Here is a 23,584-nt window from a genome sequence, read left to right on the forward strand (position 1 = left end):
TATTGATGGCTTATACTTCCCGATAATATTCATGTTTTCTGTTGTTTGGGGTTTGATTCCCATTTTACGAGGAATTCTTGAAGTTTATAAGAGCATTTAACTACCTACTCTCAGTTTTGTGATGAGTAATGCTGTTTCGTTTTTGTGTTTTCTTCTTTTGAATGAGTAGAACCAAACTTACATAAGCCAAAGGGAAAACACCAAAATACAGAAGGATCTATCTAGATGTTTGACTCTGGCAAAGAAAATTTACCTTTTTGGGTGTCTCGTTGAAAGGTTATTTAGCTTTATTTCCAATTAGACCAAGATATTGTGACTCAGACAGATGTAGGAAATTTATGACCAAGAAACTGTCCGGTATTATTCTAGAATCTGATAAGATTGGCTGGCCTAACCCAACTAGTTCACTCAACAAACTATGTGTTACGGCAAGATCTGATCGTGCTTTCCTTGATCCGAGCTGTCTTACACAGAAGAGCAGAGGTGGCGAAGGAGTGTCGGACTGAATCGGTAGAATAACTCCGATGCTTAAATTAGACCTCGCACAATAGAGAGAGTATCAAGTTGATTGTTTTTTTTTTAACTTGTGTGATGAATGAGAATTTATAAGGTGGAGTTCTTAGATCAATATAGGCTTTCGATCATCTAGACCATAGCGGCATTGCTTGCGACTCTATTTGCATAGGTGGCGCTCTTTCAGCATAGACATTTGTCATGGAAAGTCATGTAAAATGCATGACCTTAACCATGTTAGTTAAGGATTGGGTTATTCTTTTATCTTGAGTTATTCCTTGCGGTCGAGGTTGCTCTTGATTCATGGCTGGGACGTTGGCCTGGCCGAGTTTGGGCTTTCTCTGTATGATCGGGTTGGCTCGGAAGTCGTTTAATTATTCGCGTCACGGTCATTTGACTCAGCTTTATACCTAGGTTAATTAGCTCAGCTCGGCCTTTTAGGGTCTTTTAGGGGACAGGTGGCCGAATGTGATTGGCTGGTGTCAGTCTTGGTTTATCAGGCGGAAAGTGCTAAAGTTTAGAGACAAGGTGGAACCCTTTTTCTTTTTATTATTGGAGATGGTCTCGAGACTTGTCTATGGCTGGATCCTTGACATCTCTTTGGTGTTCTCCTCAACTCCTATAATGAGGAAATTCGATATGGTATTGGCTCAGAGAGAATGGCTTTTGTGAATACAATCTTAATGAATCGTGAGTGTAATCCTATGCACATAGTGTCCGGATCTTTTAGACGTGTTGGGTCCTCTGTAGCGCGATAGGGAGTATAGTGCACCATCGACAGCCCACAGTCCTTGGGCATGTATCCCAACACACAGACGGGATTGGGTGTTGGATTGTGTGCCCAAACACTGTGGACCGTTGAATATGCACCACAGAGGAGCAGCCCAATGCGAGGACTCATTCCTAAGTAGTAGAAGTATGAGGAGAGGGGACCTTGACAAAGTGACATGGAAGGAAGGCATCCCAAGTGGGCATCTTCTCAGCTTCTCTTCTAAGCCGGCGTGGGAGATGGTTCTCAGATTGCTCCGAAGGTTGGATGGCGGCGACAGTTCGGTTTCTGTTTTTTGGTATAATAACATACCTCGACAATCATTTACCACTTAGAAAGCGGGTGAACCGAGACAAGGCTAAGAGAGTAATGGAGGAAAACTCTTCCCACACGCACGATAAACATTTTCAGGGGGAAATCTCCCTCGACTAAGAAGTAAGAATGGCGATAGCAAAAAACTAATGACATCAAGAGAAAATGCGAACCAAACGTTTGACGCATTGATTGCGAGAGGACTGAAAGTCTGAAATGCTTGTAGACCCGATTCACCCGACTACTATCCGTGACAATCCTTATGGGAGGAAGGCTCAGGCACCTGGCCAGGAGATAACCCTGCAACCAAACTCTCTACCTCCCACTTATTGCTCTTTCGAATCCGAGTACTAGCTCTGAGGGCAGGGAGGAGGGTAACTATTTTAATGCTTTGGTGTCCTTGGATAATGAATGAACATTGAATCCAACGACGGAAGGGAGTCTTAGGAAATAATGGGAGATACGTTGGATTTGGAAATGGTGATGAGTGTGAGGGCTCACAGGACACAGATCCTCCCTCCCTCCCTCTTCATCACAATGACCAATGGATGTTGGAACATCAGGAGCCTCGGCGCCCTTGAAAAGCTAGCTGCAATTTGCAACTGGATTGAGAGGTTCAGGTTGGAACTTTGCGCAATAGTTGAAACCAGAGTAGGACGTATTGCAATTAATCAGGATTTTGGTGATGTGGAATCCAACTAATGTTTGGGTTAATGTTTTCATTAAGGTTGTTCCATCAGGTGCAAGGGTAATAAAATCATTACTAAAATAGATTTTTTTTTTTTTTTAATATTAGTTATTAAATTTTACTTTGTAAGATATGAAAAGGAAAATGGAGATTACATCTGAAAATTATAATTACAAAACAATAGTTTTAAGTAGGTTACACAGTCACGATTAAATAGTTCCCTTTCCCTTTCCCTTTCCCTTTACTTTAAAGATGGAGCCTAAAGAGGACAGTACATTCATTGCCTTGTGGTGATTGTTGATTTACAGGAGTAATGCTTTTTCGCCTTTCGCTAAGGCTCTTCAATGATACCTGGTAGAGATTGCAATTCTGGAGGATTTACAACATGTTGGATCTACAATATCAAATATATACTATAAACTCAAAGGATGAATTTACTCTCCCCTTTTGAATTGGAGTCACGGCATGCTTCCTCCATCGCTGCCAAAAAAGGACAGAGCTATATCAAAGGGCTCTAGTGTTTTCTGTTGTGGCAGTTCTGGAAGGACAACCCGGTTTGATGAATAGGTCAGAATCAACCGTGACCGATCCCAATTCCAGACATTCCAAAGTGGCCGATTCTAGGGGTTTTGGACCAGATTGTTGGGTTTCAGATCTGAGGGGTCGATTCTAAGGTTTTTGGGAACGAATCTACTTATCTATCCCAATTCCAAGTTTAGAATGCCTGGCTTCAAGATTCATCCGAATATTTACTGGGATTTTCTTGGAAGCAAAGTATACTGGGAAAGAGAGCATGTAAGGGGAGAGGGGGGTCGGTAGACAGGCTGTTCCTCTATTTTTATCAGTGTCTTAAGAATTGGAATTGGATTGACCGGAATCTACTGAGGCTGATCTTGATTCCGACTAATCTGGATCAGATGATCCATACTTGATTACTAGGGTTGGGGCATATTTTGTACGATTACTGACCAATCCAAACTTCTGATCCGGATAACGATTCTGTTCTTTTAAACCCTGATTATAAAGGAGGTTATGAGCATTTACATGTACACATCTTGCAAGTAGGACCTCAAGCATACATTCACAATCTGTACCATAGTTAGCAAAAAGGGGAACGGTAATAAAACAGAGTTTTACGGTATGTGTTTTAAACAATAAAAAATTACAAATGGACGGTCAAATAAAACGGTAAAAAATGAAAAACAGATGGTACAAATTTTAAACATTTATATTTAAAAAAAACGAGACCAAAAAAACGCTACTATTCTCATATAAATTGAGGAATTTTTATTTGAAATACATGCTTCTATTTCCGGTATCCATGCATTGACTTTGAGTTGAAGGTGATATCATGAAAAATGTAACCCTTCGAGTCATCTTTACGTCCTAAACGCGTTTAAAAGAGGAATGCTTGCCGTTTGCCCTTTTTTACCGTATGATTGAGAAGCATACGACAAAAAGTGTTTAAAACGATAAAAAACAGGAACGTATTTAAAACGGAGTTTTAAACGCGTTTTTACGAACAGTGATCTGTACCACCAAAAAGATGCTCCACTTGCACAATATCATTCGAATTAATACCAGAATGTTGCCACCCCATTAACTCGAAAAGCATGCTCTAATATATTAGAGTATTACCATATGCATGAAGACAACTCTTGATCAAGATGATATTCAGCATCTTATTTATTGAACAAAAATCTCAAGTCAGCCTCCGTTAGTTTTCCAAGAGCCTCAGAAGAACCACCTATGGTCCTATAGAAATAAGTACAGCTAGATTAGTTTTGCGTAATGGGCATACATCTCATCAGAAGCGATAGCAATTTAGACAGTTGATGAATTGGACTTACCCTTCAAACACTAATTCCTTCTTTTCTTGCAGCTTCAGAATCCTCTCTTCAATTGAGTCTTCTATAATGAAACGTATGACTCTAAAAAAAAATCCCATAATAAGATCCACAAATTGATTAATGCATGATATGGTGGGAAACAAGTAGGAGAAGAGCTGCACCTGATTGGTTTATACTGTCCAATTCGATGGATTCGATCTTGTGCCTGTCGCTCAACAGCTGGATTCCACCAGGGATCCATTAAGAAAACCTAAGCCGTCCTCAAGAGAAACAGATACATAAGAACCAAGTAGAAGCTTAAAATCATAAATAGAAATATCACTAGTTACACAGCATTGTCATAATGCAGCTGCTACAACAAAAGTTGGCTTGTACCCATACAGCAAGTGCAAAAGAAGAAAAATGAAAAGGAAAATCTAAAGAATGATGGACCACGCGGGGGGGGGGGGGAGAGGGGGAGGGTTGATTCAACCAACAATTCGGAAAGTACCACACTTGGGAGACCTTTAAATGCAGTGACTGAAAATATCCAACAAATGCATTCATGTACCACTTATCATGTTTTCCGTGATGATTCAAAGAAGATGCTGTTTCAAATGGTTACGATCAATTGATCATGTAGAATTTCCATAGCATATCAGTATATCCTGTTTGTGTGTTCATTATTTAACTCCTGAACATGTGCCATGTCCACGAGGGCAGCAACAGAGACAATGCAAAACTTATTCAAGTCTCCATCCTGAACAAACTCTTCTACATGAAAAACAACCCACTGCAAAGTTTTTTTTGGGGTGAATCACTGCAAAGTTAAGGGGTGTTCAGAAAACAGATGAAACCTGTTATTGTTCCTTAAGGTTCCATTTTTTTTTGGAAGCCAACAATCATGTAAATAAAATACCTACATGATTTTTAGATGGGGAAGATTTTATATAAAAAATTTCTTTTACATGGTTCTTACCTGGAAATAAATTGAGCCTAACCTATAAAATAAACCAAATAACCATCAAGGGAAAAGGCCACTCACATAAGATGCTACTGTCAGATTGAGGGCAACACCTCCAGCTTTTAAGCTCATAAGAAAAATCCTGCAATCTGGATCATCAATGAATTTCCGTATTGCGGAATCTCTTGCTTCCATTGTCATGCTTCCCACTAATTGAACGCAATTTATTCCAGACTGCAAAAAGGTTCAACACTTAGACAAGGGATCACTTTACAGGGTATCTATTAAGAGTATATGATATTGTGCAGTTTTTACATTACCTTCTGGAGAGAGTAGTTTATCAAATCCAAAAATGATGTGAACTGGCTGAAAACAATCCCTTTTGCAGAACCATCTCTTTCAAGCATGCATCTGATTTCTTCCCTCTTTAACAGTTTCAAACCCAACAATCACTTAGTTAAAAAATAAAATTAATAAAAAAAGAAAGTAAATAGCAAAACCAAATATGCAAACTTGAGGAAACATGAAAGAAAAACTAAAAAGATAATTTCAATATATATATATATATATATATGCACAAACAGAGAGATAAAGAGAGATTCAGTGACATGTTCCAGAAATCCAATGTCACTATCTCCCCAAAAAGGGTGAACAACAGTAGTTGACAAACAGAACCCTAAGATCCAATCATGGTACAAGATCTCGCTTTTGTGGCCCACCGAGTCAAGATGCCTTGCGATACATAAGACATACAAGATCTCGACCGAAATCTCGCTATCTCGTCGAGATTTCAGGACATATTTCAAATTCGGTTCATTTCAGATGAACTAGGCCCAATGATTTAAGTATATATACCATATTTCGACCCAAAACTCAACATATCTCGCTGGACTCGGTAGAGCTCGCCTCTCTGGTTTGAAAAACCCCTCCAAACTTGTGCTGTACACTATTTTTATTGGGACATTTTACATAAAATACTGGAGATTGAAGATTGAAGGTTGGAGATTGTTGATTGAAGCTTCAAGAACAAAGGAGGAGTTGCATTTCTTCACAAAAACAGTGTTAGGTAAAAAACTCTTCTCAAAACTCTAGGATGGATGGGCATAAGCCATAAGGTAAATCATCCACTTGTATTTGTTTAACCTATGTCTCTTTCTAAGTTTCTAATAATTATTAACAAACCATGTATGATTATGAATATGGTGCCTAATGATTAAATGGTTTATGGTTTGATGTTTTTTCAATTCCTAATGCTTAATTAAATTGTTTTACACCTCAATTATGTGTTCTACTAGTACTAAATATTGAGTGGAATAGCCTACGGTAGAGCTCACCTACGTTGTAGACTACCAACCTAGGGTCCAAAGTCAAAGTACCATTTTGGGTTTGAATGTGTAAAAACTAATGTATACATTATGTATAGATTTTAGAAGGCCTAAACTAGGGTGGATGTCAAGTTTCAGGACCTATGTTGTCTATATGGCCACTGAAACCCACCACCGAGTCCTGACAGGAAAAAGATACACCAACTTGCTGAGATCTCGGCAGAACTAGGTTTCATGGCTGGTCGAAACCATGGGCGAAACTGAGTCCTAAAACCTTGAATCCAATCAGCTCATTTTCTAGCTAGGCCATAAAGAACCCAACCTCCTCAAATTTGCATAAATGCCTATTTCAATATTGAACCATACAAATGGGGCATGGATCATTTTGCAGGCATGTGGCAATTCCCCAGTGGTAGATTTCCCCAAGAAGTGCAGTATGCAAGAATTTGGGGCAGACACTCTGTGGAATGGCACCAATGAAATGGAAGAATTAAATACATTGATTTAGAATTTAAGTCATGCCAGCAAAAGAAAGAAAATAAAACAGCTTTTGAAGACTGACTATGATATCACAGCCAGTTTTGCAATGTCACAACCACCATGACAGACACCGGCTACTGTTCAGGTCTAGGTTCTGTTTGGGTTTTATTTTCCAATTTAATTGCTATTAATTTTTTAAGTGAGGCTCGATAAAGTGGCTTAATCCCAGTCCTGTTTGGTTGTCTTTTCTTTATTATATATAAAGTTGTTTGGTCAGAATAGGACTTCTCCATAGCTGGTTAATTGGAAGAGTCAAGAGTCAGTCTATGCTTTATTTTTTTTTCCTTTTTGGGTCAGGATTGACTTTAGTCTTACCTTTTTCGTGTCAGAGTCTTGTCTTATTCAAACTCTATACGCATGTAAGGGACTGGCTAAAGCCTCAAAAACGAATTTAATGAATGAAGAAGCTTATGCTTTGCTGGTCTGTGGATTTCAGGCTTAAATCTGTAAGTTTAAGTGGGTTAACTCGTGGATTCAAAAATGATTTAGCTGCTTGTTAAAGTTTCGCTACTGATACATTTGGTGAGTAATGTCCATCTGAAGATCCTTGCCTTGTGTCTAGTGGGGTTATACAATAGGGTCTAAATGGTTAACAAGGCTAATGGAAACTCCTTGGAGATTTGGGTTTGTTGGTACATTCAAGCATCCAAAATAGAGATGTCCTCGAGGTGATACAATAAATATATGTGCAAAAGTTCTGAATTTGTTGAAGTTTAAAGCTCATCAAGAGTTTAAATTTATTCATATTAGTTTCGAGGTCCATAGACTAAACAAAGCACTTGTTCAAAATCTAATGGAAGTGCTTCAACTGAAAAAAGATGCCCTACAGACACTGCGGGTTGCCAGTTTGTCTTGAATCATGGATATAAGTCGAGAAGAAATACTTCCAGGCATCCAGTCGCCTTGACAACTAGTGTGGCCTTAGTTGCCTAGACAGGTGTTTTGGTCGACTTGGTCGCCTTGCGTCCAGAACCTCTCAAACGCTTTGGTTCGCCTAGATGCAGTGACAACTATGCTTCCATGGTATTTCCTCATACAAGCAGCAAACTTCATAGTAAGTGATAGATGCAGTAAATTGAGTAAGAAAAAAAAAAAAAAAAGATCAGATGTCAGACTGCTCAGGGTGGAGAAAAATTGTGGTTTAGCCATTGGATGGCTCTGTTGGGATGATGCTTCCTCATGAAACACGTTTCACATCCTTACTGAATCTCTCATTCAAAAGGAGAACTAGCCAAAGAGGGAATGATTATAGGTTGACATATACTTCCGAGATGATCCTGGCTTTGGATTTTGATGTACCTAGATTTTAGTTCTAAGCTTTGTAGCATGTTCAATGCCTTCTGGCTTTCCTCTTGTTCCCTACAATTTACTCTTCATATACAATTGTCATTCATTTAAGAAATATGATTTGTCAATTAAAATAGGCAAGAAGGAAAGGAAAAGAAAAACAAATCATTTTAAGAGACTCCATACCAAAGCTTCAATTTTTGTGCTAGTCTGAAAATCTTCAAGACAAATCCTGTTCAGAATACTTGAACGTTTAAACCCCGTCACTGTTGTTTTAGAATTTTGATCCCCTTGATTCAACTTTGATGTGAAGTCAACAGTAAGCGATTTTGAACATGAGGGGCATGAGGCTTCTTCCAGTGATGAAGAGAAATCTATCAAACAAGCCTTACAGAAGATATGCCGACAAGAGGTGACCTGAAACATGAGGACAGATTAGGATGGCAATGAAAAGAAAGACTAGAATAAAATTATCAGATCTATCTAAGGAAAAATTGATGGCTTACAAGGCTTAAAAGGTTTTAACAGAGTGAACTCACCACTGAATCTTCTGCAGTCTCATGACAAATGCCACAGACTTTTTCACCATTATAAGGATCACCAGTGCCTCCATTCTTTAGTAGTGCAGCTTGGGAATATACCACAAGGTACGGATGATCAACTGCCTATGGTGTTTAAGAGAGGCAAATCAACCATATCCACTTGCAGAAATGATATTGCATTATCAATCTTAAGGCCAATTTCACATCACATTATGAGTATAATACAGAAGGGGGGAGGGGTCCAAAAAAGAACTCAGGTTTTCATGGGTCAATTTTATCCAGCCTTTACAACTTTATTATTTGGATATGGATTAAACACAATTCTTAAAATGAATTAAGTTTTACTACCCAATTGGCCAACTTTTTCTCGCTTTAAAAGCACAAACAATATCCAAATAAGAGACAAATGTATCCAGAATCATCTTAGATTAGGAGTGTAATATTCACATATGTGCAAAAAAAAAGAGTTATACAGGATTAGTCATCCACCTGTCGTAATCTTGTAAGGAGGTCAAATATGTGTGCGTAATTATTCAACAAAGTTCCAGCTTCAACATATCTGCGAAGTTAGGAGAAAATCGTAAGAAAATGCCTGGTAAATTGTAAGACATAATGCAAGAATTAATCATACAACAGTAAGAAACTTGTAAGGCAGCATAAACTTGGTAAATGGCAGTTAATCAGAAATCTCATACTCTACCATGATGGAGAGACTTCCACCCTTTTTTTTTTTTTTTTGGGGGGGGGGGGGGGGGGAGGGTGAGAGGAAGGTTTGCTAGCCTTTAAAAACTGCCTGCTTGGAGATTTAAAAATAGAATCAAGATATGATCGTGTGAATCCACATATAGTTGCGGAAAGGATAAGTTGAGTTGAGTATTGAGCAAGGTTCTAAATCTCAGTTTCGAGCCCGGTTTTGACATAGGCCAAAACCGAGATTTTCCAAATTTCGACCAAAACCTGGTATTTTCTGGGTCAAACTCAAAAGGTCATGGACTGGTTGAAAGTTGAAACTAGTCCTAACTACCAAAACTGGTCGAATCTTGGTATTTTTCAATCGAAACAGGTCAAAACTACCGAAATAGGTCGAAACTGGGCTGGTTAAACTCGGTATTTTTTTTGTTGAAACCACCGAAATATACGAAATATTGTCAAAACTGGTCGAAACCTGGTATGATCCAGTATTTGCCCTTAGGTTTCGTCTCGGAAAGTGCCGAAACCGAGATATCCCGATCGAAACTGCAAGTTTCGAGCAGTTTCAACCAAGATTAAGAACCATGGTATTGAGAAATGATTGTATGCAGGAGTGAACACTGTTTCATCAGGACCATATCCCACATGGCAGGTCAGGTGGGGCCTAAATCTTAGTGAGGGGTGCACCCCTGCCAAGTTGAATAAATGGTGGACCATATGCTCGGATTACAGCCTCAAATTTGAAATGTGACTAATATAGCAGGTCCTCTTCCATCCAACAATCTAGACTATCCCACTTGCCATGGAAAAAATCAAGAGTGGGAACTGCCTTTCCTATCTATACTGGTGGACCTGCCTCCTTTTTGCCAGAGGACATAGATGAAAATATAAAAAGAAGAAAAATTACATAAGCAAAAGATATTACAATAAATTTACTTTGTATCATTGAAAGTATAGATAAACTTTCATTAAAATGTCAACAAAAACTTACAAAATTTACCAAATACGTTATGTGATATTTTAGAGGGCAAAGGAAAGGAAGACCAATCATATATAACCTATGGCAAAATCGTAAGCCTCTATTTTTTGTTGAGTTGAGTAGCTAATGCACAACACTATTGCAATGTAGCAGGAGGTGAGAGCAAGGTGTTTGCTAATTCAAGAGAAATGCAAAAGCTTTGGAACTTAAAAATCAAGATAGAGATAGCAGCTTCAAAGACCAACATAAGCACACACATATCTGACTAACACAACATCAAGATTTAACTTATTAGATTGTTATGATACTTTGCCATATTAAAGTGGACTAGGAAAAAAAATGATAGCAACATTTAAGGACAAGAAGTTCTGATGCAGGAGCAATTCCTTGGACCCATATCCATTCGAGAATCGGGACCAAGATGAACCGGGTCCCAACCTTGTTCTGATTCAGTAGGATATTTATGATTTATTTTATTTGGGAAATATATGTAATCTTTTATTTTGGGTAGCTAGTAGGGAAATTTCCAATTAGAGTTTTATTGAGTTTCTATTTTTATTAGTCTAAGTTTTAGGAAGTAGTTTGGAGTCTCTATTGTTGGGTACTATAAATAGATGTGTAACTGATGATTGGAATAGTAGATTGGAAAGAATGAATTGTGTGGCTTTGGGATTCTAATTCATACCCTGGGATGATATTACCTGTGGATTCCCATCTCCAAACCCTTGCTGAATTAGTGAAGTTGCAGAACCAATTTCTGATCAGATTTGTCCTCCTCCGCCAGTAGTGGTTTCAGTCATCAAATACTTCTCTCTTGTTTAGTTTTGACACTGTTATTGATGAGCTTTCCAGAGGGTTCTTCAATATTGACGTACCTTTTAAACCTTGGAGACAATGGAGAGCCCACGAAGGAGTTCTCTCTTAGGGAGTGCTGCTGGTTCAGTTTCCTTGGTTACGTCTTGAGGTAGGAGAAGACTTCGCCTTCCCACGACTCCTCTCTTCCCTTTGATAATTATAACCTTTAACTCCCTTTTCCCATATTACCCGCCTCTTGCTCAACTATTACCCTTTTTTTTTCATATTTTGGTTTTCCATTCCAGAACTACCCTTCTCCTCGTATACTTATCTTTCCTTTATGAGTTTCATTCTCTTATGTTGTCAATATTGTTTGCGCTTATGCACATGAAGTAAGACTGGATGAAAGTAGTAAGCGTCAATTTTGGGAACACATGGATGACTTAATGCAGGGTTTTGGCCAAAATGAATCAATTATTTTTGGAGGTGACCTGAATGGACATGTTGGGAGGGATTGTAGAGGAGATGGAGGTGTCCATAGCGGTTACGGATTTGGGGAGAGGAGGGACCTCAATCCTAGACCTTGCGGTAGCTTATGATCTGTCCATTGTGAACACTTTCTTTGAAAAAAGAGAGGAGCACTTGGTTACCTATAAAAGTGGGAATCATACCAGCCAAATAGACTTCTTCCTAACAAGAAGGCCAAACAGACTGGTGTGTAAGGACTGTACGGTTATCCCTGGGGAGAGCCTAAACACCCAACATAGACTGGTGGCTTTCGATATGTGCTTCAGTGTATAGAAGTGCAGGAGAAAAGAACCTATGTACCCTAAGATAAGGTGGTGGAAACTAAAAGGGGAGGCCCTGAGGACATTTACTGATAATGTGGTCAAACAAGGACAGTGAGACTTTGAGGGAGACACCAATGTGATGTGGAACAAGATGATGACGTATATTAAGAGGATTGCCAAAGATGTGCTAAAGGAAGCGAAGGGTAGTCGCTAGGCCCCTAAAAAGACTTGGTGGTGGAAAGATGAGTTTCAAGTAGCGATTATGACAAAAAAAGATTGTTCTAAGATATGGCAAAGGACTAAAGAAACATAGGATAAAAAGATGTATTATGGTGCCAGAAAAGAAGCTAGGAAGATTGTGGGGATGGCTAGGGTGAAGAAATATGAGGATCTCTATATCAACCTAAATACAAAAGAAGGGGAAATTGGCAAGAGATGAGGACATTGTAAAGAAATGGGATGGGTATATCTGTGACCTACTAAATGGAGGTAGGATGAGAAGAAATGACCCAAATGATTACATTATTCAACAAGACACCACACGCCATAGATATGTACTAAAGGTTAGTGTGGCGTAAGTTAAAAGAAGCTTTAAGAAAGATGAAAGTAGGCAAGACACCAGGCCCAGATGAGATTCCAATAGAAGTGTGGAAAACCCTTGGAGGTTGTGGGGTATTTTGGTTTACCAATCTATTTAACATGATTATGAACTCAAGGAAGATGCCAGATGAATGAAGGAGAAGCATTGTAGTCCCGATCTATAAAATAAAGGTGATCCAAAGCTGCAAAAAAACTATAGAACCATAAAGCTAATGAGTCAGTCCCACTATGAAACTTTGGGAGAAGGTTATTGAATCCCGTTTGAGAAGAGAAACTCATATCTCGGTGAACCAATTTGGCTTTATGCCAGATAAAACCGCGACAGAAACTATCCACTTATTGAGGAGGATTATGAAAAGATAGAGAGATAGCAAAAAGGATCTCCATATGGTCTTTATTGACCTGGAAAAAGCCTATAATCGAGTCCCTAAAGATTTAATCCAACATGTTCTAGTAAAGAGAGAAGTGTCGAGTAAATATGTGGATGAAATTAAAGATATGTACGAGGGCGTGGTGACTAGTGTTAGAACTATGAGAGGTCAAGGCAAGGAATTCCCAATTACGATTGGGTTACATAAGGGATCAACCTTAAGTCCATATTTATTTGCGCTTATCATAGACGACCTAACGAAGAGCATTCAAGATTAGGTCCCGTGGTGTATGCTCTTCGCCGATGATATCGTTTTGGTGGATGAGACAAAAGCAAGGATTAACACTAAATTAGAGCTATGGAGGTCAACCTTGGAAACAAGAGGCTTTAAGATTAGTAGAATGAAGATAAAGTATATGATGTGTTCTTTTAGTCATACTATGATAGATACCGACATGGTGCAAATTGAGAAAAGAGAGATACCGCAAAGGTGACTATTTTAGATATCTGGGGTCAATCATAAATAAAGAAGGTGACATAAGGATGATGTTTCACAGATAATTAAAGTGGGATGGATGAGGTAGAGAAGTGCGTCCGGAGTGTTGTGCAACTGACGTATTCCTTTAAAGCTTACAGGAAAATTCTATAGGACTGCTATACGACTGGCTATGACGTATGGGCGGAATGTTGGGCAATTAAGTGTCATATTGAGAAACTTTGTGTAGTAGAGATGAGGATGTTAAGATGGATGCACGGAAAAACTAGGAAGGATAAAGTAAGGAATGAACATATTAGAGCTGACTTGGAGTTGCCCCGATCAATGACAAGCTCTGAGACAGTCATTTGAGGTGGTATGGTCATGTCCAACGGAGGCCTAAGGACACCCCGGTAAAGAGGAGTGATATGATCCTGATTGAAGGAGCTAAAAGAGCTAGAGGCAGGCCTAAAATGACCATAGGAGAAGTTGTGAGGAACGACATACATAGTCTAGGTCTTGTTCCAAGTATGACCTCGGATAAAGCCTATTGGAGGGCAAGGATCTGTGTAGCAAACCTACTTAGCTGAGATTCTCCTGTCTTGCTAGGCTATGCCTCTTTCCTCTTACTTTCATCTCTCATCTTTCATTTTTCTTTTTATTTCCCATATTTCATTTCTCATCTTTTTTTTTTTTTTTTTTAAGACCTCTTTTTTCATCCCTACCTTGTTTTGTTTGGATCCATGTAGCCGACCCCATTAAGTTGGGATAAGGCTGAGTTTGTTGTTGTAGTTGTTGTTAGTTCCATTCTCTTGAGATTTAAACTTCATTGATTACAATATTGCCACTGCTTGTTTATCACTGGATTTATTTGTTTGGGTGGGCCCAAAAGCAACTCAATAAGGGTTATTCCAACCTGGGTTTGCACCAAGTTCTGAAGCTTCAAAGAGCTTAAGCAAGATCAAGGCAAAAGGGACACTTAGGAAGAAGCTTCCTGCAATATGTAGCCAGAACTTGGGCCCAGATTTTTTGGATAAAAAGGTTCATTCAATGAACAGATGGGAAGTGAGTATCTAACACTGATGAAACTTTTATATGGTGTTTATATTATTATATGTTATGTGTGTCTTGAATTCTTGTACCCATTTTGAAGTTTGCCCTGCTCCAACATTTTTTTTGGTGGTGACCCGAAGGGGAAATTTTGTGAGGTCTGTGATGGTAAGTGGTAACGACCTGACCTAATGGATTGACCTGACTTGGAGCAGTTTTACCTTTTTTATTGTCTTATTGTGTAAGCAAGAGGAAGAAGTTAGATTTGGGCATTTCGTGTTAGGGTTTTCTGGGGAAAGTTCTTGCTGCGAATTGCGATGTTCTTAAGAGATCTCCATTGTACTTTTCTTCCATCACATGGTGAATCATTTTCAGCTTCACCCGTGGAAGTAGCATGTTATGTACTTGACCAATACGCCAAAAGCTCTAGAGCTGATGGAACACGTTAAATCAAAGCCCTTTAACCTATCCCAAATTAGGCTAGCAAGTAGCATGTTAGGTACTTGACCAATACGCCAAAAGCTCTAGAGCTGATGGAACATGTTAAATCAAGCCCTTTAACCTATCCCATACTAGACTGGCCCAATCTAGTGCCCATACACTATAGTGGGCCCCATTAGGCATATAACAGATCACCATGCTTCTGTAGCCGTCGTCCTCAGCAGCTCTCCCTTTGGCGGTAGGTAGCCCTTTCTAAGCGGCTCTACTCTGCTCCAGGTTTTTGTCTGGTGGCAGGTAGCCCTTTCTTGACGGCTTTCACTCTACCCCAGGCTAGGGGTGTCAATGCCAGACCCGCACCGGCAGACCCGACCCCACTCGACCGTTTAAAGACCGAACCGAACCGACCCGATTAATAAAAGTGTCGGGCTTCAGCCCGACCCGTTTATAAGCGGTCGTTCCCGGTGCTGGAAGTAACACCGTCGGATGCCCGACCGACCCGCCCGCTTAAAGGCCCGACCGAGCCCGACCCCCTTTGCCCGTTTAAACCCGACCCCTAAGCTCGATTATTATTACCTATTCTACCCCAACCCCGGAGAAAATTCCCAAACGTAAACACGTTCCAACTTCCAACTCCCTAACAAGTAACAACCGGTAACCTAACCCTCCTAAATGACTAACCATTAACCCTAATTATTTACCCAAAAAAACCATTAACCCTAACTAACCTTCCAAATTCCACCTCTTTTTTTCTTTTTTCTATTCAATCTCACAAAATCAAAATTTAGTCTTTGAGTCTCACACATCCACGGCAAAATTGCACTTCTTTTTTCCTTTTTTCTATTCAGTCTCGCAAAGTCAAAATTTAAGTCTTGGAATCTCACGAGTCACACGGCAAAGGGAGAAAAGAAGAAGAAGAAGAAGAAAGAACAGGAAAGGTAATAAACTAATCATGAATATATTATTTTTTTATAAATAATCTATTATTCTATTAGATCGTTTTGTCATCTAGTACTCTAGTTCTTTCACTTTTTAGTTTTTATCTTCATCTCTCGACTCTCTCCCACATGGTTCTAAATGCTACACGCCTATATCTGATCCATCATATGTGGAATCCTCCCTCTCATAATGTGATTAACTCGATATTGATGGCAGCTCCATCTCGCAATCCAGGGTCATGGAGTAGGGGGCATATGGAGACCTTGAGGGGTCGATTCTTATAGGTTTTGTTCTATTGGCTAATTGTAATTCAGTCACGGTAGAATTGAAAGTAGTCGATCAGTCTGAGACTGCCCTTCTACTTGGATGGGTACATTTAATCTTAGAAGGAAATTTTAAAATGATGATTGGATGGCTTAGTAGAGATAGGAGGTCCTGGAGATAAACATACTTCATTGGAAAGCTATATAGCATTATGCACCAACCAAGAGTTATCTTTTGTATGAAGGATGCATTCAGCCAATTCATTAGTTGATGAGTTGGTTAAGTAAGAGGTTAAAGGGAATTTCTATAGTTGGGATCTTACCCCATTCTCGTAGTTCCTATTGAGCATTTATTGTTTCATACTAACCTAGTAGTCCTACTTATCCGAAATAAAAACTCTTCCACAAAAGATTCCTAATTGACTAGAATATTCACCATTTCGGAATTTGTTCTTGGTTTTTTTTTTTTTTTTAAATTTGTTATTAGTAATATTTATTATTATTGTTTGAACTTTGGAGTCATCATGAAGCCTCTTTCAACCTTACATGCATTTGGTTATTAGGTGCTTGAAAAATATTTCTTTAGGTTTATTTAAGTTTAATAAAGTACATATTTTAGAGACTATATTTTGAAGAATTTTAGCTTTATTTTGATGAAGATTATTCTTGTTTATTATTTGCAGCTTATTGTTAGTCACTTAGTCATTTAGCATAAATTAGAAATGCCAAATCAAAGAATCCCGAAGTTCAAATGACTCCAAATGAAGGAAACGTTTCTAGTCCGTCTTCTAGTAAGACAAATGCTGCACCAGCCTACTTGCTTCTCGGTGCTACACTGGTACTAGAGCTCCTACTTCAACCGGTATTACAATGAGAAAGAGGAAAATAACTTCTATAGTTTGGAAAGAGTTTATTCAAATTCCTAAAGAAAAGAATCCTCGATGGGAGACAGAGGGCAAAATGTAAGGCTTGTGGGAATATATATTTGGTGACTCGGATATCAATGGCATTGGCGGTTTGAGGAGACACCTTAAGAATTGCACCAAACGTAAAAACAAAGATATTGCCCAAATGATATTAAGTGGAGGTGATGGGAATCGACATGTAAAAGCAAGAAGATTGATGCAGAAATGGTGCGAGATATGATTACCATGCTTATTGTTAGAAGAGAACTACCCTTGGTGTTTGTTGAATATCAAGAGTTTAGGGATTTGATTACCTATCTTTACCCACAATTCAGCCCGATTAGTAGGAATACCCAATTGGCTGATATCTTGAGGTGGCACAATAGGGAGAGTAAGAGGATTAAGGAATTTTTGAATTCCTTCAATGGTAGGATGTCATTGACTCGATTTGTGGTCCTCCATCACTGACTCTTATATTTCTCTCACTTGTCATTACATTGACACGAATGGATATTGCATAAGAAATTACTAAAATTTTGCATCATGCCACCACCACACACAGGAGTTAACATAAGTCAAATTGCATCGGAGATGTTATTGTATTGGGGATTGAGAAGAAAGCTGTTTTCTATTACTCTAGATAATGCTTCGCAAATCTCTCTTTTATTGATCACTTGAAAAGAAATTTGGTGTTGAAGAAGGCTTTAATGTGTGATGGTGATTTTTTTCATAATCGATGTTGTGCCCATATATTGAACCTAATTGTACAAGATGGTTTGAAGGTAATTGATAATTGTGTACAATTGGTTCGATCCGAGTAGCATATGTGAAGGCATCTCGTGCAAGGAAAGTGAAATTCCTAGAATGCTAAGCGGTGGGTTTATCAAATAAGAAAGGATTGCATGGAGATGTTACCACGAGGTGGAACTCCACTTATCACATGCTTGATTCTGCTATATTCTATAAGAGTGCATTTCATGAACTTGGTTGGTGAATAAAAATTATAGAGAGTGTCCAAGTCTCGAGGAATGGTCCAAGGTTGAGCAATTAATGCATTTTTTGAAGCCTTTCAATGACATCACAGAGGTGTTATACGGGACCAAGTACCCAACGGCAAATTTGTATTTTCATAACGTATGGAATATACATAAGTCTTTGTTGGAAGTGATAGTACATGGAGATGACCTTATGAAGAAGATGGCACAAGAAATGAAAAAGAAGTTTGACAAGTATTGGGACTCATATAGCATTATTTTAGCTATTGCGGTTGTATTTGACCCTCGATACAAGTTATCCTTTGTTTCATGTGCTTTTGATAAGATATATAATCTTGACTCTAGATCAAGGGAGAAATTTAGACTTGGAAAAACAAGTTTAGAACGACTCTTTGAAGAGTACCGAAGCATGGATGTGACCATGGAAGAGGGGGCATTACACTCGGATGATATAGAGGCGATACGGTTGGAAATGCATCGGATGGCAGGTATAAATCATTTTGTTTTTTATTTCTATTGTATATTCATTTCAATATGTTGCATTTTTATATTGATTTTTTATTTTATAGGAGCTAAACGCATATGAGAGTAGCAATAATACAACAAGATCAGATAAATCTGAATTGTATTTGTATTTGGAAGAGCCAAGGATCAAAGATACGACGAAGCAATATGATGTATTGGCCTATTGGAAGTCGCAGGAACTAAATATCATGATCTTTCTCGGATGGCACGGGATGTGTTAGCTATTCCGGTATCAACGTTGCTTCGAATCGCTTTTAGTCTTGGAGGTAGAGTTATTGACAAATATAGAAGTAAGCTACTACCAACAAATGCTGAAGCACTGATTTGCCCCCAAGATTGGATGTTTGGAGTAGACTTTAGAGGTAGTTTTTAAAAATTTGTGTACATTTTATTAAATTGATATTATTTTCTCTCTTTTTTGGTCATATTCTTATTATCTTATATGTACTATTGTTTATTTTTTTCTTTAAAGCTGAACGGGTGATGATGCCAATGATTTGGCTGATGCTTTAAAAGATGTGTTGTCCATGAATGAGAGTGGTGTAACTAATGAGGCTCCGTGAGGACCAATACCTACACAAGGATCTTCAATTGCTTCTACCGCAGGTTGTAAATAACATTTAGTCTATTAGATGACTTTCTACAGGTATTGTCATTTTTCTTCTTATGTTTTTTATTTGCCTTGTCTTTTATTACAATCACGTTTTGACTTGTACTATCTTTCCACGGGGACCACAGGTATTGTCATTCGATCTTCAAATGTCATTTAATCTTCTAGTTCTTCTAGCTCAATCTTCGAGTAAGTTTTCATCTCTTTAAACATTGCACACAATTGGTTCAAACTTGAGACTTAAGTTTCTCTATTTTTCTAGTTTTGCTAAGATGACATGAATAGATAGATAAGATCTAGCGTTGTTGCTCTATTTTCTGCTATATATATTGTTCTTCTATTTATTCTAAATGTCTTTTGTTTCATGTAGGTCTCTTCTACTTATTTTGCTTAATCGAACAAAGGCAACAATCGTTGGACTCCGAGAGGCCAACCATTTTGTTTGAGTTACCGAGATCCAAGAATGCTTGTGAAATGTGATGTTACAAGCTGATGTTTCATTTTGATTCTTATGTCTGTACTTTGTAGACATGGGACATTGGACTGATATTACTTTATATTTTGTTACTTTTGACGTTATAGTTTGTAGACATGGGACATGGGACTGATATTACTTTATATTTTGTTACTTTTGACGTTATAGTTTGTGGACATGGGACATCGGATATGGGACATGAGACTTTCCTATATTACTTTTATATTTTGTTACCTTTTTTTTTTTAAATAGGACATGGGACATGGGACGTTATAGTTTGTGGACATGGGAAATGGGACTGATATTACTTTCCACACCGTTTAGTGCTCGTTTAGAGTTAAATAGGCCATTAGCCTGACCGAGGCCCGTTTACCTTGAATAAGGCTGTCCCGATTAAAGACCGAACACCGACCGACCGAAATTAAACAGTACCATGTCCGCCCAATGCAAGCCCGAACACCTAAACGGTCGGATACGGTGCAGCCTATAAAATTGGTGAGGCCCGTCTAGGCCCGACCGAGACCGACCGAACCCGACCGGTTGACACCCCTACCCCAGGCGGCCCTTCTCCTAGGTAGCCCTTTCTGTAATTTGAACCCGTGACGTGGTGACTGGTTCTGATACCAAATGTTAGGTACTTGACCAATATGTTAAATCAAACCCTTTAACCTATCCCATACTAGGCTGGCCCAATCTAGTGTCCATACACTATAGTGGGCCCCATTAGGCACATAACATAGCACATCATATGGGTATGAACCACATTAAATATTTGTGTCATCCTTGCTGAAATCTGTTTTGTTTCTTCGTGTTTCTTAGAGTTTGCGTTAAGATTATATATAAACTTAAGGCATACAGCAATTCAAATGCACACACAGACATATATAAACATTATTTAAAAGAATTGAAAAAATGAATTCCAAAATAGAAAAGAATATACATAGAAAGTTGATCTTTACATGGAAAAGAATATACAAAAATAAGGAAGAAACTGCTATTTATAACCAGAAACAAAGAACTAAAGAAGAAAATGAGCAAAACTACGCACGTATTAAACTGCAACTGACTTTCATTATACAGTGAATTGTAATAATCTTCTTCTTTAATATCAAAAGAATCCCGCCTCAAGTGAACCTAGACAAACAGGGACATTACAGAAGTTATAAAAAGACAGTAATCAAATCTTAGATATCAAGAAAGATCTTAAGAATGATCTTAGAACAGTGATACTTACAATTGTTGGAGGAAGGGCGAGATCTGCAGCCCGGCCTTTCTTTGTGCGTCTTAGCACTATGCTTTTCAAAAGTTTATGTTTCAGTAAAATCATGGCTCTGGTTCGGCTTCTGCCTTCGTCAAGATCTCCCGATGCTTGTATTGGTTTAGAAATATACTTAAATGAACAACACAAAAAGATATTACCACCAGAAAAAAATTACAGTGAAACCTCAGCCTCGTAACAACAAACATGAAAGAAAAAGAGAAAACAGGTTAAGAAAATGAAAATATGTAAAACTCACTCTGTTCCACCAGCAAAAATGCCTCATAGATTTATGAACACAGTTTTGACACTCTGATGTGGAACTGTAAGTAGAAGCATTCCAAAGTTTAGATATTATAAAGTAGTTAATTCAGCAAGATAAGAATGCTAAGGCCTAATGGGAACTACAAAAGCTAGGGAGAGGGAAAAAAAGTAAATTAATTTCACTATGCCATTTAGAAGTATGATTTGATTAAAGCAAGACCATAAGTAGCTAAGAATCATAACGAATCACAAATACATTACCTGTAATCAAGAGATTTGCAATCACAATCTCGACAAAAGTAATATGAATAAGGTGTTATTTGTAAAAAACGGACCTGTATAACCCAAGTCACAAAATTTTTCAGCCCAAAAGTTAAAGATAACATAACAGCTAACTACCCAATGAATTTAGATGACACTTACCAGTGAATAAAGTTCTCCAACACGATTCTGAAGTGGAGTGCCACTCAAAGCCCATTTATATGAAGACTCTAAAGCAAGAACAGCCTTCGCAGTACTGCTGCGTCTATCTTTGATATAATGAGCCTACAAACATAAATTAAATTTGATTCTTCAACAATTAGAACATTTCAAGGCCGTGAGCTAGAATGGAACTTCAAACTCAACGAACAGAAGAACCAGGAAAGACGCAGCATTCTTAAAATAATGATAATATAGGAACAAACACACACAAACACATGATTCTTAACTGTAGTTTGGCCTATCATCCTTGGATTTCACAAAGCCCCAAAATTCTAGAAGATCCATAACACAGAACCCTTGTAAGACATCTTCCTAAAATAAAAAGTGGGATCACAAACTTACTTCATCCAAAATAATGCGCTCCCACTTCACAGAGTGCAACACTGAGTTCCTTGAGGTAGGGTTCTCCATTGGCTCTTTTTCTTGCTTGTATTGCTTATTAGCCTTCTTGCCAGCCCCTTCTATACTTTCCCAATCTTGATCAGTCACACTTCCAAGACCGGAGGATTTCATTTTCTCCTTGGAGGGTTTGAGTCCACTCTCCTTTTTCTTTTTCACTTGTTTAGACTGCTTAGCTGTTCTAACAGCGTCAGGCCCACAAAAATACTTTAAATGAACAGACATCTTCCTGGAATGAAACCACTTCCCACAGAACACACACTTCTCCTTGGGTGGCATCACATTCTTCCTGTACTCTGCCTCAATGATGGAATATGTGGTCAGGACAAAATCGTATTCAGCGAACTCATCTGAACTCTTTTTTCTATTGGCCCCGTGATATACCAATACCTTGGTGCTCCCTGTAGGTGTGAACCGACCAATCTCATTTACCCACTGTCTCACAGCAACCACGGGACAAATAACAAGGGTGCCTTTAGTTTCAGGCAACACTGTTGATGTACTCGGTGAAGGATTGGGATCACCATGCCTCCAAGTTGATTGCCGGATTGCCCGCTTGGCAAGAACAAGTGCAATGGCCTGTATTGTCTTGCCCATTCCCATCTCGTCTGCAAGGATTCCTCCTCTTATTGTAGATTCCTCTTGTTTCAAAGCCCAGGCCAACCATTCTTTTTGGTACCTAAGCAGAGGCATCAGCAAGTCTTGGGGTGGCTCAGCAATCTCGGGCACTTCTTCGTCTAGAATATCCATATCAGCATCTTTTGTTTCATTTGCATCAATCCAACTTTCATTCTCTTGTTCCAAAACTTCCCACATTAATATTGGCCCTTCTTTTCTTTTTCCACTCCTCCCTCTTTTCTTTTTTGGTCGAGAGTAGCGAACAAAATCTTCTTCAATGGGGAGAACTGGTTCAACTTCATTGCTTGTTATTTCCATTAGAAAATTTGTAAAGTCAGGATCGTCTCCGTCACTAATTTCAAGCACAGTGTTTCCTTCAAATTTCTCTCTCTTCTCCTCCTCCGCTTCCCATGAAGAATTTGCATCTACATATACAAAAATCATTGCAAAGGGGATCAACTCTCTGACGTTCTTCACTATGAAGAAATCAAAGAGGGGCACTAATGAAATATATAAAAAGATACCTTCATCGCTAACGCTCCCATCTGAATCTGAAAGTAGGACAAGATCTTCCTCGTCAGAAAAATCTTCCGACGGGCGCTTCTTGCCTAATTAAAGGATCGTTTCAGGGAATCATGGACTTATATTGAAATTTAAAAAACCAAAAAAAAAAATACGAGAGACGATTTTCCAAAGAATGGAAGGGCAGATAAGTTTTGGAAAATTTACGTTTCCTGTCGTGGTCCGAAACTGTGCGACGAGGCCGTAGATTCATTGCTGTCGGTAGGATGAGCGATCTAGTCAGTGTTCGGAGGTTGTGTATTCTTCGATAGAGAATTAAAAGGGCTTCAAGACAATTTGAGAGAGGGGACAAGGGAGAAGGAGAGCTGCGG

The 23,584-nt window shown here is 38.6% G+C and overlaps 1 protein-coding gene across 2 annotated transcripts; it reads right to left on the reverse strand.

The window, feature by feature from the left end:
* Positions 1–3,819: 3,819 nt before the first annotated feature.
* On the reverse strand, positions 3,820–23,307 carry LOC122639648 (DNA repair protein RAD16-like). Of its 2 annotated transcripts, XM_043832527.1 has the most exons (17): positions 23,216–23,307; positions 23,094–23,116; positions 22,138–23,062; positions 22,017–22,095; positions 21,615–21,737; positions 21,453–21,526; positions 21,187–21,250; positions 20,904–21,059; positions 20,718–20,803; positions 9,259–9,328; positions 8,767–8,892; positions 8,414–8,644; positions 5,396–5,500; positions 5,157–5,309; positions 4,294–4,382; positions 4,133–4,213; positions 3,820–4,037 (listed from the first exon to the last, which is right to left on the reverse strand). In XM_043832527.1, the coding sequence occupies exons 2-17, from the start codon at positions 23,101–23,103 to the stop codon at positions 3,965–3,967; spliced, it is 2,445 nt and encodes an 814-aa protein (XP_043688462.1). In that variant the 5' UTR covers positions 23,104–23,116; positions 23,216–23,307; the 3' UTR covers positions 3,820–3,964. The 2 variants fall into 2 exon arrangements, with proteins under 2 accessions (XP_043688462.1, XP_043688459.1); XM_043832524.1 differs by having other exon boundaries at positions 22,017–23,062.
* Between the last annotated feature and the right edge of the window lie 277 nt (positions 23,308–23,584).

The sequence above is a fragment of the Telopea speciosissima genome, chromosome 9, assembly GCF_018873765.1.
Source record: "Telopea speciosissima isolate NSW1024214 ecotype Mountain lineage chromosome 9, Tspe_v1, whole genome shotgun sequence".
Taxonomy (NCBI): domain Eukaryota; kingdom Viridiplantae; phylum Streptophyta; class Magnoliopsida; order Proteales; family Proteaceae; genus Telopea; species Telopea speciosissima.